Genomic DNA, 15,088 nt, shown 5'->3' with positions numbered 1-15,088 from the left:
GGGCTGAATCTAAGGAAGAATGAGTAGCCAAGGCTGGAGTCTGAATTCCCGCGAGCTATTTGGTGGATCTGTGACAAGCAGTCATGCCACGGGTGCAGGCCTCAGGCCGCACTCATTCATGCAAGGGCATTTCGCAAGCAGTCGAAGTGCCAGGCCTTGACTGGGGCAGGGGGCACAAGACACCCCGACAGCCGTTAGAAAGGGGCGGGGCCTGGGGATGAGGGCTGGCACGTGCGGCTGAGGGGGTCACGTCAGCGTCAGCGCCGCGGGGGCTTGTGGGCCACGGGTCGGCAGCACTGAGGCGTCACTTCAGCGAGGCGGCGACCCAGAGCCATGCCTTCTGAGCGGAGGGTGATGCGGTGGAGGACTGGGTCGAAGTCTAAGATCCTGCGTGGGGCCCGCCCCAGGCCACGAGGCTGTGAGGCGGGGTACAGTGCGGACAGCCCGGCGATCGGGTCGCACCCAGGGGGCAGCCTCCCTAGGCGCCGGGCTGTCATGGCGGCCACGCCTCAGCCCGGCTGGCAGGCATCTCTGCGCGGCCTCAGGGCTGAAACGCGTCATTCTCTGGTGAAGATGTGGGCCCACAGGCGCTTCGGGCTGCTCTTGCTCACCATCTGGATCTTGCTTCTGCTGTGCTACTACCTGAACACCGGTGAGTGGCCGTGGCCGGCCTCTGCCAAGCCATGAGGTCGCGTGCCAGCCCGCCGCTTCGCGCTTCCCCTGGCGTCTCACTTCTGCCCGCCTCCTCGCCCTTCGCGCGCCCCTCACGCGCCCCTCACGCGCCCCTCAGAGCCCCTCAGAGAGCCCCTCCCTCCCCGGCCCCTTCATCACGAACTGCCCTCCCCGACTTGCCGCGCACAAAATTCTAACCTCCCTCACCCGCCCTGCCTTTTTTGGAAAAATGGAGGTGAATTTCGCCTCATGTAAAATGGACTGCTTTATAGTGAGCAAGGCGGTGGCACTTAGTATATTTCAACGTTGCAAAGCCACCACCTCTACCTAGTTCCAAAATGTTTTCATCACCCCAAGTTAAAACCCACACTCATTTGTAGAACACTTGCTCCTCATCTCCCAGCCCCTGGCAGTCACCAACCTGCTTTTTGTCTCTGTGGATTTACCTTTGGTGGACATTTCATACAGAGGTATCATAGAATATTTGTGCTTTTGTAGCCAGCTTATTTTACTTAGCATGACGTTTTTGAGATTTATGCCTGTTGTCGCACGCATCAGTACTTCATTTCATCTTAATGGCTGAATAATATTCCCTTGCATGAATATACTGCATTTTGTTTATCCATTTATCATTTGATGGGCATTTCGGTTATTTCCAGTTGTTGGCTATTATGAATAATATTGCTGTGAATATTCATGTACAAGTTTTTGTGTCCACATGATTTCAGTTCTCTTGGGAATATACCTCGGAGTAGAATTGCTGGGTCATATGGGAATTCCATGTTGAATTTTTTGAGGAAGTCCCAAACTATTTTACAAAGTGATCAAGTCATTTTACATTCCCATTAACAATGTGCGAGGGTCCCCAATTTCACCAACATTTGTTATCTACACCCCCTTTTCGACTATCATCATCCTAGTGGGTATAAGTGGTATCTTATTGTGGATTTCATTAGTATTTCTGTAAAGACTAATGATATTGAGCATCTTTTCATGTGCTTTTAGACATTTGTATATCTTCTTCAGAGAAATGTCTGTGAAAGTTCTTTGACCATTTTTAACTGGATTGTTTGTGGTTTTGTTATTGAGTTGTAAGAGTTCTTTATATATTCTGGATATGTGATTTGTACATATTTTCTCCCATTCTGTAGGTTGTCTTTTTACTTTTTTTTTTTTTAAAGATTTTATTTATTTATATGAGAGAGAGAATGAGATAGAGAGCATGAGAGGGGGGAGGGTCAGAGAGAGGGGCAGACTCCCTGCTGAGCAGGGAGCCGGACGTGGGACTCGATCCCGGGACTCCAGGATCATGACCTGAGCCGAAGGCAGTCGCTTAACCAACTGAGCCACCCAGGCGCCCTGTCTTTTTACTTTCTTGATAATGTTTTTTTTTTTTTTTTGATGCACAGAAGTTTTTAATTTTGAGGAAGTCCAATTTATCCGGTTTTTTAATTTTTTTATTTTGTCCCTTGTGCTTTTGATGTCATATCTGAGAATCCATTGCCAAATCTAAAGTCAGAAAGATTTATTTCTATGATTTCTCTAAAGTATTTGATGGTTTTAGCTCTTCTATCTAGGTTGTTGATGCATTTTGAATTAATTTTTGTATATGGTGTGTGTTAGGGGTCCAACTTCATTCTTTCTACATGTGGATATCCAGTTGTCTCAGCACCATTTGTTGAAGAGACTATTCATTCCCCATTGAATGGTCTTGCCACCCTTGTTGAAAAGTAGTTGACCATAGATTTATGGGTTTATTTCTGGACTCCTAAGTTCTATTCTGCTGGTCTGTGTATCTATGTCTATGCCAGTACCATCTCTCTTTTGATTACTGTAGTTTTGTGGAAAGTTGAGAAATTGGAATGTGTGAGTTCTCCAATTTTGTTCTTTATTCATAACATTTTGAGCGTTCAAGTCCCCCTTGTAATTCCATATAAATTTGAGAATCAGCTTTTCCATTTATGCAAAAAAGCCAATGAAGTTTTGATAGGGATTGCAATGAATCTGTAGATCACTTTGGGCAATCTTGCCATCTTAACAATATTAAGTCTTTCAATCCATGAATATGAGATGTCTTTCCATTTATTTATGTCTCCTTTAATTTATTTTAGCAATGTGTTGTAGTTTTCAGGATACAAACCTTTAACCTCCTTGGTTAAATTTTATTCCTGATATTTTGTTCTTTTGAATGCTATTGTAAATGGAAATGTTTTCTTAATTTCCTTTTTGGATTCTTCATTGCTGGTGTATAGAAGCACATTTGATTTTTGCATGTTAATATTGCAAATTCAGCAAAGTTGCAGGGTACAAGATCAACATGCAAAAATCAAAGTACTAGCCTCCATCTCCCCCTCCCTTAAAGCTCTTCTACTTCTAACCTCATTTTACTAATCCCCCTTTACCTCACCTCTCAAATTCCTTTCTCCATCACCTCCCTTCACAGAGACCTTTCCTTGCTCACTTCTCCACACCAAGGCCTTCCCTTCTTTTATGGTTGCCTTCCCTGCCTCCTCTACTCCCACAACTGACTTCCCTCATTCACCTCCTCCCTCAAAGGCCTCCTTCCCTCAAGCCCTCTCACAAAGTAGGAATTTCCCTCTCCTCACATAATACTAAACTTTCACCTCTTTTCTTAAAGATGTGCTCTTCTTTACTTATACTCATAAAGGCCTTCTCTCTGTCACCTCACTTCACAGATGTATTCCCTCCCTCACCACTCAAAAGTTCTTCTTAACTTTCTTTTTTTTTTTTAAAGATTTTTTTATTTATTTATTTGAGAGAGAGAATGAGAGAGAGAGCACATGAGAGGGGGGAGGGTCAGAGGGAGAAGCAGACTCCCTGCCGAGCAGGGAGCCCGATGCGGGACTCGATGTGGGACTCGATCCAGGGACTCCAGGATCATGACCTGAGCCGAAGGCAGTCGCTTAACCAACTGAGCCACCCAGGCGCCCTCTTCTTAACTTTCAATCAAGGTCTTTTCATTCTTCACCTCCCCACAATGACTTTCCTTTGCTCACCTTACAGGCCTCCTCTCCCCTCACTCAAAAGTCTTTCTTCTTTATCTCACAAAGCCCTTTATTCCCCTCACTAGAGGTCTTCACTCCACCTCCCTTTGAAAATGCCTTCATTCATGGGTGCCTGGGTGGCTCAGATGGTTAAGCGTCTGCCTTGGGCTCAGGTTATGATCCCAGGGTCCTGGGATCAAGTCCCACATCGGGCTCTCTGCTCCTTGGGAGCCTGCTTCTCCTTCTGCCTCTCTCTGTCTCTCATGAATAAATAAATAAAATCTTAAAAAAAAAAAAAAGAAAATGCCTTCATTCACTAACTTCACACTGTCCTCTCTCTAGCTTACTTTCACAAAGCCCTTCCTTCCCTCAGTCCAAATCCTTCTCTTAGCTTCTTATTTACCCTCCTCCAGGCCTTCTTCACTCACTTTCCTTTTAGAGGCCTCTTTCAGCCCTCCGAAGGCCCTCCTTCTCTCCATTCACAAGTTTCTTCTCCTTCACCACTCAAAGGTATTCTCTCCTTCTGCCCTAGAGTCTTCTTTTCCTCCTACTCAATGGTCTTACTGCCTCACTTTCCTCACTCAAAGTCTTTCCCAACTCCTTCTCCAAATAGTTCTTGTCCCTCACTCAAATACTTTTCCTTTTTCCACAGCCTTCTCTCCTTAGCTTCAATTTGGCCTTCTCAAAAGCACCTTCTCTACCTTACCCCCCTGGCCTGCCCTCCCTCCCAACTCCCTCTCAGTGGTATTCTGTCTCCTCATCTGCACAAAGGCCTTGGCTTTCCCACAGTCTTTCTCCCTCCCTCAAGCTCCAACCTCAAGCCCAAAGCCCTTCCACCATCTCCACCTCTGATCTCAATGACTTCTCTTTTCTTGCCTGCTCCAGGGCCTCCCAAAGCCCTTCCACCATCCCCACCTCTAATCTCAATGACTTCTCTTTCCCTGCCTGCTCCAGGGCCTTCCATCCCCCCAACCAAGGTCCTCCCACAGTCAGAGAAGGAGGCAAAAATTGGGCAGAGGCATTGTAAGTAAATGGAACAGAGACCTCTATACACTATGTCATAACTTTGTGGGTTTGTAACTTTTGGTGAGGGATGAAATTCAAAGTTAAAGTATATGCTATGCATTCTTTTATCAGCTTTTTTACATAAGTTGGGAAAATACAATTTTTGCTCTTTCACAAATATCTTACTTTTTAAATGATTGCTTGCAAATCATATTACTTCAAATTATTCATATTTATTTTTCCTTCTATTCATTTAAAATACCAAAGTATTTCTGAATTACTTTTACTGTATTTGTAAATGTTAGTTACAAACACATTTGAGAGCCTTACAAACTGAGAGCTTTTTCATTCTCTGAAAAAGTAAGTTAAAAAAAAAAAACTATAAATTGTACATAATTTTTTCTTAGTCCATGATTTCTTCATTTTCTATTTCTATTTTAAGTAGAACTCTCACAAAAAAGAATACTGTTATTCAGTGTGATTTCTTTATTTTCATGGGGACTTTTTCCAATATAGGTTTAACATGTTTTCTCCTAAAATAATCCGTGATTCATTCTTTATACTGTCAGATTTCCCAGATTCCCAGGAGGTGATATGTGACTGGATGGATTAAGTATCATTTTGCATTTTAAATGATTTAACTTAATTAATTTAACTAAATGCAGTGTGTTATGGGTTGAATTGTGTCCCTTCCAGAAAAAAAAGTTGGAATTTTAAATCAGAGTACCTCAGAATGTGACCTTATTTGGAGAAAAGGTCTTTATAGAGGTAATCAAGTTAAAATGAAGTGAGCCCTAATCCAATATGACTGGTGTCCTTATAAAAAGGGGAAATTTGGGGACACCTGGGTGACTCAGTCGTTAAGCGTCTGCCTTCGGCTCAGGTCATGATCCCGGGGTCCTGGGATCGAGTCCCACATCGGGCTCCTTGCTCAGTGAGGAGCCTGCTTCTCCCTCTCCCTCTGCTGCTCCCCCTGCTTGTGCTCCCTCTCTCTCTCTGACAAATAAATAAATAAAAATCTTTAAAAAAGGGGGGGGGGATTTGGACACAGTTAGACATTCGTAGAGGAAAGACCAAATGAATAGACACAGTGAGAAGACAGCTGTCTACAAGCCAAGGAGAGAAGTTTTTTCTCCCAGCCCTCAGAAGGAACCAATCCTATTGACATCTTGATTTTGGACTTCTAGCCTCCAGAACTGTGAGACAATAAGTTTCTGTTGTTTAAGTCACCCAGTTTATGGTGCTTTGTTTCAACAACCCCAGCAAACTAATACACACTGAAGAGTAAAATAATGTGGCCATGGCCTGAAGTATTATGGTGAAAGCAAGTTACATGGTCCTAGAGCTAAAGTTCCCCTTCTCCTTCCTAGACAGACCCTTCTGAGTTCTCTTAGACTTAATGTCACCAATGGCATTTGAAGTAGAAGGACTTGAGGTAGCTCTGGGATATCTCTAGTTTTGTATTTTCATTTGGGCTCCCAAGCCACTTTGCTTTTCAGGTTATATTTATGTAGAAGACATAAAGACTAGCGGCATACAGGATGAGGAGACTAGCAGATTGAGAACTGGGAGTTTGATCCCACTTATTCCACCAATTCTTTGTAACCTGTTGAATCAGCCCTCATTGCACATCTTTTTTAGGGAAGATTAAAAAAATAAAACAAGAAATAAAGATTGACTAACAGGTAATATTTTCAAAATACTTTAGCTCCATGGACAAAACCATGTGACTATTTTCTGTATTATTATATTAGAATACTTATCTGCTATCCTTGGGGAATGAATGAGGCAGTGCGTATTGAAAGAAAGTCTGGCTACCTGCCATGTACCTCATTAAGCACCAAGCTTGCTCTTGCCTTAACCATTTGTGCATGTGATGTGGTTGGAGGAGCTCTGAATTAGGAGTTAGGAGACCCAAGTTGTCTTGATTCTGCCACTGACATGCTGTGTGACCTCTGATGAGTCACTTTACCTCTTTAGGTTTCAGTTACCTTGTCTAAAGATTGAGATTTCACTAGAGTGTTTCTCCTGCCTCAGTCATTTGTAACACCTGCACAGTTCTTGATTATCTTAATGTTCTTCGTATTTTGTTAAACTGCCCCACTTTTTTTACATAAATGTGTTTATTTTAAAAGGAAACTGTAGCACAATTATAAATTGAAAACTGGTCGTATTTGCTATTAAGAGAATTATTTATAAAAATAAATATCCTGAAAACAAAGTAATGTTATTAAATTTAAAATTATAAGCAATAAAAATAAACAATGAAGGACATATGACAAAATATTTACTCATTTTACATTGTACTAAGCACTTCATTTATGACTTCATTTAATCCTTACAGTCCTTCAAAATAAATATTATCCCCATTTTGCAGATGAATAAACTGAGGCAAAGAGAAGTTTACTGATTTGAAGTTCACCAACTACTATGTAGCAGAGCCAGAATGCAAATTCAGGTCTATTTGAGGCCAAAGCCCAGAAAGACTGACCCTCAACTATGAAAGTCCCAGCAGAATCTTCTCTAACATGTTACCATTAGCCACTGCTCCCATTCTGTCTCCTTACTCTTTAATCCAGTTCCTCATGTGAGAGACCTCCCTGCAGAGCAGGGCTGGCAACATAATTCGCATAATGAAAATGCAAGGTCCCTTGTTCAAAATTTATTACACATTTCAAGATGATAGCAAGAGTAGGGTCCTTCTAAGAGCCAGACTCTGTAGATTGCACAGGTCTCATACCGATAGAGCCTGTAGCTTTGAGTCTGTTTTTTTTTTTTCCTGAAATGTAGTTAGATTTTCAGTCTTTTTTTGTAACAAGGAAATTAAAAAATAAAATTCTTTGTGACAGGGAAGCATAATTGGTTCTTTACCATTTCTTGCTGCCTTTTAAGGAAGCTGGCTCCTAATCTTTTGTTTGCTGAGCATGTTAATGAATGTACAGATGCAAATTAGAGGCAGAAGATGGAGTTATTGTGCCTATGAAAAGGGCAATGTGGGAGGGGAAAGAGTCTGGAACCTAATAGAGTGAAGAAGACTGAGAAGACTTGGGTGAGGGCTGATGGGAGATTTTGGAGAGAGGAAAGGACAGTTGAATTGCACCCAGCGAAGAAAGAACAGAGATGTTAAGGGGGATTTTATAAAGGTTTGCCATATGGTGAGTTATGTCAACTTTGTTTGGTGTCATGGTAGTTTTGATATCCTAGTCATATATATATATATATATATATATGTATATATATATATACACACACATATACATATATACACACACACATATACATATATATATGGAGAGAGAGAGGAAGAGAGAGATAAACAATCAAAAATATTTCTTTCTATAATTTTAAAGTAAATACATAAATAGCAAAAACTAAATAAATCCATAAATATTCAACTGTGTTCCTCCTAAAATCAACTCATGTAATGCTTTGGGAAATACTGCTCGAGGTAATTTGTAAATAATTGTCTTTCACTGTAGGGAAGAAACCAGTGGTAGAGTGCAGGTTAAATATACTGGAGAATTTTTTTTTTTCAATTTTTTTTTTAAAAGATTTTATTTATTTATTTGAGAGAGAGAATGAGACAGAGAGCATGAGAGAGGGGAGGGCCAGAGGGAAGAGCAGACTCCCCACCGAGCAGGGAGCCCGATGCGGGACTCAATCCCAGGACTCCAGGATCATGACCGGAGCCGAAGGCAGCCGCCCAACCGACTGAGCCACCCAGGTGCCCTATACTGGAGAATTTTGATTGAGGCTGCCACTCATGGTGCCTATCTGAGTAAAATGTTTAATTGCCTCCTCTATTTCAAATGCCCATAGAAATGACCAAAAGATCTATAATGGTTGAAAACCAAGAGAACCAAGAAGAGTTCCATCTGCCATCAACATGCCAGAAATTTGGAGGGACTTCTGAAAGATAGAGAGGAGGCCAGGCCAGACACTACTGAGAAAAGTTGCAGCAACATGTGTTTTACCTCAGGCTTAGGCCAAGCCTATCTGGCAGGGGCTGGAGGCTAGGGTACTTTGAGTTGGGGATCAGTGTCTGTCCTGGAGGGACTCCAGAAAGCACACCACCATAGAAGATAACCTAGAGTGGAGACTTAGGCCACAGTATGCTACTGCCAGCCAATACTTCCTTCAGATGGTGCACTGACAAGGACAGTCAATTGGGAAGGGAGGCACCAAGTGAGCAAATGGCAGTTTCTGGTCCTGTCAAAGCCACTTCTAATTGTAGTTCCTTTCCTGTATGGTGTAGGGCAGTGAGCCCTCTACTCTACTGAAGTGTGCCTGGCAATATTAATCTCATTTTTTGTACCCTGTCCTGGAAGCACTCTTCCAAGCCCTTTGTGTGCCCAACTTCTTCTAATCCTTTTTTTAGGCTTAAATATCATCTCAGATAGGCCATCCTCTAGTTGAAGTAGGTCCCTTACCTTAAACTGTACTGGTATCCACTTTCTTCACAGCACTCATTACAATTTGTAATTATTTAATTTGTTAGTTTACTTATTTTTTGTCTGTTTTCTCCACAGTATTTTAAGCCCCATGAGGGCAGGGTTCTTATCTGATTTGTTCAGTGATGTATCCCCCCAAATCTAGAATATACTAGGCATTAAATACATATCTATTGAATGAATAGGAGTTAGGAAAAACAAACAGAACAAAATGGGTTATTTTAAATATTGTCAAGATATGTAATATACAATGAAGGTAAAACTGTAATGAATGCATGTTTATGCATAGTGTTAAAATACATAAAACAAATGGTTTAGAAATTCAAGTAGAAATGGACAAAACCATAGTCATGGCGGAAGACTCTAATACATATCTTTTAGTCCTTGACAGATAAAATAAAGATATTGAGCATTTGAATAACACACTTTAGCTTGATTTAACATGTATAATAAAGTTAATATTCATGTAATAAATTTCATATCATAAGAAAGTACCCTACAGGCTGAAAACACACATTCAAGTGTATGTGTATGGAAATTGGTCTCATTAAAATAAGAAATGATATTTTCATTGATATAAAGGAGATTTAAAAATTATAAGTGACTGTTATTATGACTCTATCCTAATAATTATTTTGTAAGTGGATGATTTTCTAGGAAAATTAAAATTAAAATTGGCTCATGAGCATGAAGAAGTGAAATGTTGTTAAGGAACTATTCTCTACAAAATACAGAGTCAGACTATTTATGAATTTTCCCAAACTTTTAATGGATCAGATATTTCCTATGCTGTTTAAATTGTTTCAGTATAGAAAAAAAGATGGAAAGCTTCCAGATTATTTTTTGAAGCAAATATAAACCCCACACCAAAACCTACAGAGATGGCAGAAAAGGAAATGCAGGCACACTTTACTTAGGAATGTTGATCCACAAATCCTACATAAAGTGTTAGCGCTTGTGGGCTTCAGGAATGCAGGAATATTTTAATATTAGAAAATATATTAATATTCAACAGTTAATAGAAGTATGCTTGTGGCAGTAAGTATTAAAAGCACTTGATAAAATCCCACTTCCATTCTTGATTAAAAATGAAACAAAATAGGGCACTGAGGCAAATGTTGTGGGGGAAAAGAGTAGTGGCTGTAGCTGCCATTTCCGTTTCCAGGGTTCCTATCAGGTTGTTAAGCACTTCCACATGGAGGCTGGCACAGGACCAAGCTCGGCACACGCAACTCGTAACAGTTGATGAAAAATTGGATATCACTACTTTAACTGGTGTTCCAGAAGAGCGTATCAAAACCAGAAAAGTCAGGATCTTTGTTCCTGCTCACAATAACATGCAGTCTGGAGTAAATAACACAAAGAAATGGAAGATGGAGTTTGATACCAGGGAGTGATGGGAAAATCCTTTGATGGGTTGGGCATCAACGGCTGATCTCTTGTCCAACATGGTTCTAACCTTCAGTACTAAAGAAGATGCAGCTGCCTTTGCAGAAAAAAATGTGTGGAGCTATGACATTGAAGAGAGGAAGGTTCCAAAACCCAAGTCCAAGTCTTATGGTGCGAATTTCTCTTGGAACAAAAGAACAGGAGTATCCACAAAATAGGCTGGCACTAACTATATCTCTGTGCTTGACGGTGAATAAAGTCAGCTGTGCAGTGTTTATAGTCCATGTATAATACATCTCTTAATCTCCTAATAAATTTGACCTTTAACCACAAAAAAAAATGAAACAAAATAATAACAGAAAATTTGTAGTAAACCAGGACTAGAGGGATGCATCATTAATTTAAAATAAAAAGTATCTATCCTAAGCCAGCAGCCAAAGTTATACTTAATGATGGAACACTAGTGCATTCCCATTAAAGTCAGGATCGATTGTAGTATGCCCATTATCATAGCTGTTTTTCACCATAGCTTCAGAAGTTCTAGCAATGCAGTGAGAGAAGAAAAAGAAATGAGCTCTTAGTATTGGAAAGAAAGGAAGCAAAACCATCTGTATTTAGTGATAATATGATTGTATAGATCTGGAATGAAACTGAAGAACAGTGGAGAGCTAATGAGAGTCAAATAAGGTAGTAAATTAGAATATACATGAACCAAAATCAGTAGCTTGCTTACATACCAACAGTAAATCATCTAGGAAGTGTGATGAAATAGATTACATCTGCATAGCAAAATATATATGATATAAGGGAGTAACCATAGTAAGAAAGGTATGGGACCTGTATGACTATAACTATAAACCTTACTCAGGGAGAGAAGAAGAGAGTTGAATGAGTGGAGAAAACAAACCTATTATTGGGTGAGAAAATTTTGTACAGTTATCACTTCTCTCCAGATGAGTTGACATATAACTGAATTCATGCCTAGCACATGAGACACACAATAAATGTTTTTTAACAAATGTCAAATAAGTGAACATAATTAAAATAAAAATATTATTAGATTTTTTTGACTTGATAAAATGATTCTAAGCTTCATCTAAAAAAATTCTTCAGAGTTAAGAATAAAATTTTTATAATGAAAGGATTGCCAGCTCAGTTATTAAAACATATAACAATGTAAGATAAATTATGATAGTGGTGGTATTGGTGCATGAACACATAGATTCATGGAACAAAGTAGAAAAGTCAAGAATCAGATTTATAACTGTTTAATGACCTAGAATATGATGGTGGTATCATAAATAGGAAAGGATGGATTTAATGTATTTGGACAACTAGAAAAAAGGCATCCCTACTTCATAATACACTCCAGGTGAACTAAAGATTTAAATTCCCAAAGTGAAATTATAAAAGTGTTAGAAGGAGGGTGCCTGGGTGGCTCAGTTGGTTAAGTGTCTACCTTCAACTCAGGTCATGATCCCAGGGTCCTGGGATGGAGTCCCACATCTGGCTCCCTGCTCAGAGGGGAGTCTGCTCCTCCCTCTCCCTCTGCCCCTCACCCAGCTTGTGCTCTCTCTCACTCACTCTCTTTCAAATAAATAAATAAAATCTTTAAAAAAAGTGTTAGAAGGAAATATTGGAATTTAGAATGTCTTTCTAAACATGACCCAAAAGGCAGAAATAGTAAAGGAAGAGATTGATACGTTTGATTACATAAAACACTTAAAACTTTTGAACTTCCCAAAACATCATAAAAAATATAGTTAGCTGACTACCTTGAAAAATATTTGTAACAGGGCGCCTGGGTGGCTCAGTTGGTTAAGCGACTGCCTTCAGCTCAGGTCATGATCCCAGGGTCCTGGAATCGAGTCCCGCATCGGGCTCCCTGCTCTGCAGGGAGCCTGGTTCTCCCTCTCCCACTCCCCCTGCTTGTGTTCCCTCTCTCACTGTGTCTCTCTCTGTCAAATAAATAAATAAAATCTTTAAAAAAAAAATATTTGTAACATGTGACAGACTAAAGCTTAAGTTCTCTACTATACAACAAATGTATGAAAGATGTAAGCTCACTGATGACTAAAGGTGCAGTTAAAACAAAAGAAATACCATTATTTTGGTCATCAAACTGGCAAACAACAACAAAAAGTCTAGGGTGCAAGAAAACTGGTATTTGTCTGCACTACTGGTAGAAGTGTACTTTCGGGCAGGCTTGCTGGAGGGTGATGTGGCCAAAATCAAGAGCCATTCCTTAATAATTTATCCTAAGGTATTTTTCATAACTATTTGCAAATATATAGTTCCAGTGGTAATCATTACAGTGTTCTTTATTTTTTTTCTTTTTTTATTGAGGTCTAATTGACATATAACATATTAGTTGCAGGTGTACAACATAATGACTAGATTTTTGTATATATTGCAAAATGATCACAATAACTCTAGTTAACATCTGTCATACAGTTACAAAATGTTTTTTTCTTGTGATGAAAACTTTTAAGATCTACTCTCTTAGCAACTTTAAATATGCAATACAGTATTATTAACTATAGTCACCATGCTGTACATTACATCCCCAGAACTTATTTATTTTATACCTGGAAGTTTGTACCTTTTGATTCCTTTAACCCATTTCACCTACCCCTACCGCCTGCCTCTGGCAACCACCAATCTCTTCTTTGTCTATGAGTTTTGTTTTGTTTTGTTTTTGTATCTATGAGTTCTGTGCAGTGTTCTTTATAATACCAATATCTTATGAATAACTTAAATGTCTTTCTATGGGGGAATGGTTAACTCAGTTGTAAAAGAGCCATATAATGGAATACTGTGAAATTATTAAAGATAGTGTTGAAAAATATTGAATGATATGGATAAATCATGCTACAGGAACAAAGATGGTTATACTTTCCTCTTGTATAAGAGGGAATAATGCAAATAAAACTAAAAGCAGTTTGTTTGAAGTATTGAGGAAGAAGGATAAGGAGAGTTTTACAATGTCTAAGGTCTTGATTTTTATCAGTAAATAAATAAGCCATCAATATCTGCCAAGAGTTTCTGTGATGGGGTCCAATTTAGTTGGGATACATACTGTTTCCAAGTTGTTAATTGATTGGGCCTCTGAATATTAATGCTATTTGTCAGAGGCAAGTTCAGTATTATAATTCAGTTTACAGCACAACAATGAGATGTGTTAGCCTATTATGGCTTAAGCATTTTAAAATTATTTTTTAATTAAAAATTTTTAAAAATTTAATACTTAGTTTTTCAATTTCACAGCAGAATCATATTCTGATTATTAATAGTACCTAAGCTGTTATGAGATGTAAGTATAATATCTGTTAGCTCTTAGACGTTCCATAATTAATTAAATTAAGCAAAGGGTAATTGCTATTAAAGGGTCATAAAAAGTGATCAATGCTTTATATGTTGGGATTAATAATTTCACTTTTTCTTAAGGGTTCTCGAATTCTGCGTCTCCAAGTGAACGTTTTCTGTGGAGCAGTGAAAATGCTAATGGACAATCTCTGGGAAAAAAATCCATTTGGGAAGCTCTGTTAAATTTTTTATTTCCAACAAGTAAGTTCTTTGATTTTTTTCCTCCCAATGTCCTCATTTTGAAAAGATTAGTTAAATGTTTCGGAGGCAGTGTGGTCTATTGGCATTGGGGTGAGACAGACCTGAGTTTTAATCCTGACTCTGCCCTTTGCCTTAGGCAAGGTAATATCTCTGAACCTCTCAGTGTCCTCATCTTTAAAATGAAAATATTTACCACGAAGAATTGTGAGGATGACCTGAGACTGTACTTTTAAGACCTTCATAAATGTTTGTTACTCTTTATGGAAATACTTTTCCTTCACAAATATCTAAACCTTTCACAATTTATATTAATGGCATTACCTGAAATTTAGTCACTGACCCAGGATTGTGAAATCAATGTTTTCTTTAGCATTAACCAGGGAACTGTGTGGCTCTGATGTTATGGAATATACCAGATGTTTTCCCACCTGTTTTAATGATAAAAAGTTCAGGTTTCAAGTCACATCATCTTTTTGTGATTCTGTATATAATGTGTTTATCAAGCACATGATGACCCCTGAGAATTATTAACCACAAATAAACATGTTTCATTTTCTATAGCATGTGGTACCCTTTCAAGGAGAATCTTCGAGTAAATTGACATGTGAATTACAAAGATGAAGCTTTTATTAAAAATCATGAGAATTTAACAAAATTTGATGTACATATAAGCACAAAATTATATCCGTTGTTTAATTTCAGATTCTACCACTTAATTTTTCTGTGATTTTGCATAAATCTCTTCACATTTCTCTATATTGGTTTCATCAAGTATGAAACAGGCATTATAACACCTACTATTTTTTTTTTTTTAAAGATTTTATTTATTTATTTGAGACAGAGAGAATGAGAGACAGAGAGCATGAGAGGGAGGAGGGTCAGAGGGAGAAGCAGACTCCCTGCCGAGCAGGGAGCCCGATGCGGGACTCGATCCTGGGACTCCAGGATCATGACCTGAGCCGAAGGCAGTCGCTTAACCAACTGAGCCACCCAGGCGCC

The 15,088-nt window shown here is 39.1% G+C and overlaps 1 protein-coding gene and 1 pseudogene across 1 annotated transcript in view; both read left to right on the top strand.

The window, feature by feature from the left end:
* The first annotated feature begins 278 nt into the window (after positions 1–278).
* FMR1NB (FMR1 neighbor) overlaps positions 279–15,088 on the top strand; it is a 33,536-nt gene continuing 18,726 nt past the window's right edge. The window contains exons 1-2 of the mRNA XM_081809396.1: positions 279–652; positions 13,970–14,089. Coding sequence (XP_081665522.1) covers positions 334–652; positions 13,970–14,089 — 439 coding nt within the window. The 5' untranslated portion in view covers positions 279–333. The remainder of the gene's footprint in view (positions 653–13,969; positions 14,090–15,088) is intronic.
* LOC102728671 (NADH dehydrogenase [ubiquinone] iron-sulfur protein 4, mitochondrial pseudogene) lies at positions 10,242–10,843 on the top strand (annotated as a pseudogene).

This window comes from Leptonychotes weddellii, chromosome X, assembly GCF_054177405.1.
Source record: "Leptonychotes weddellii isolate Sample4059 chromosome X, ASM5417740v2, whole genome shotgun sequence".
Lineage (NCBI taxonomy): Eukaryota > Metazoa > Chordata > Mammalia > Carnivora > Phocidae > Leptonychotes > Leptonychotes weddellii.
Note: the sequence above shows the minus strand (reverse complement) of the source record. Positions and strands in the feature narration are given on the sequence as shown.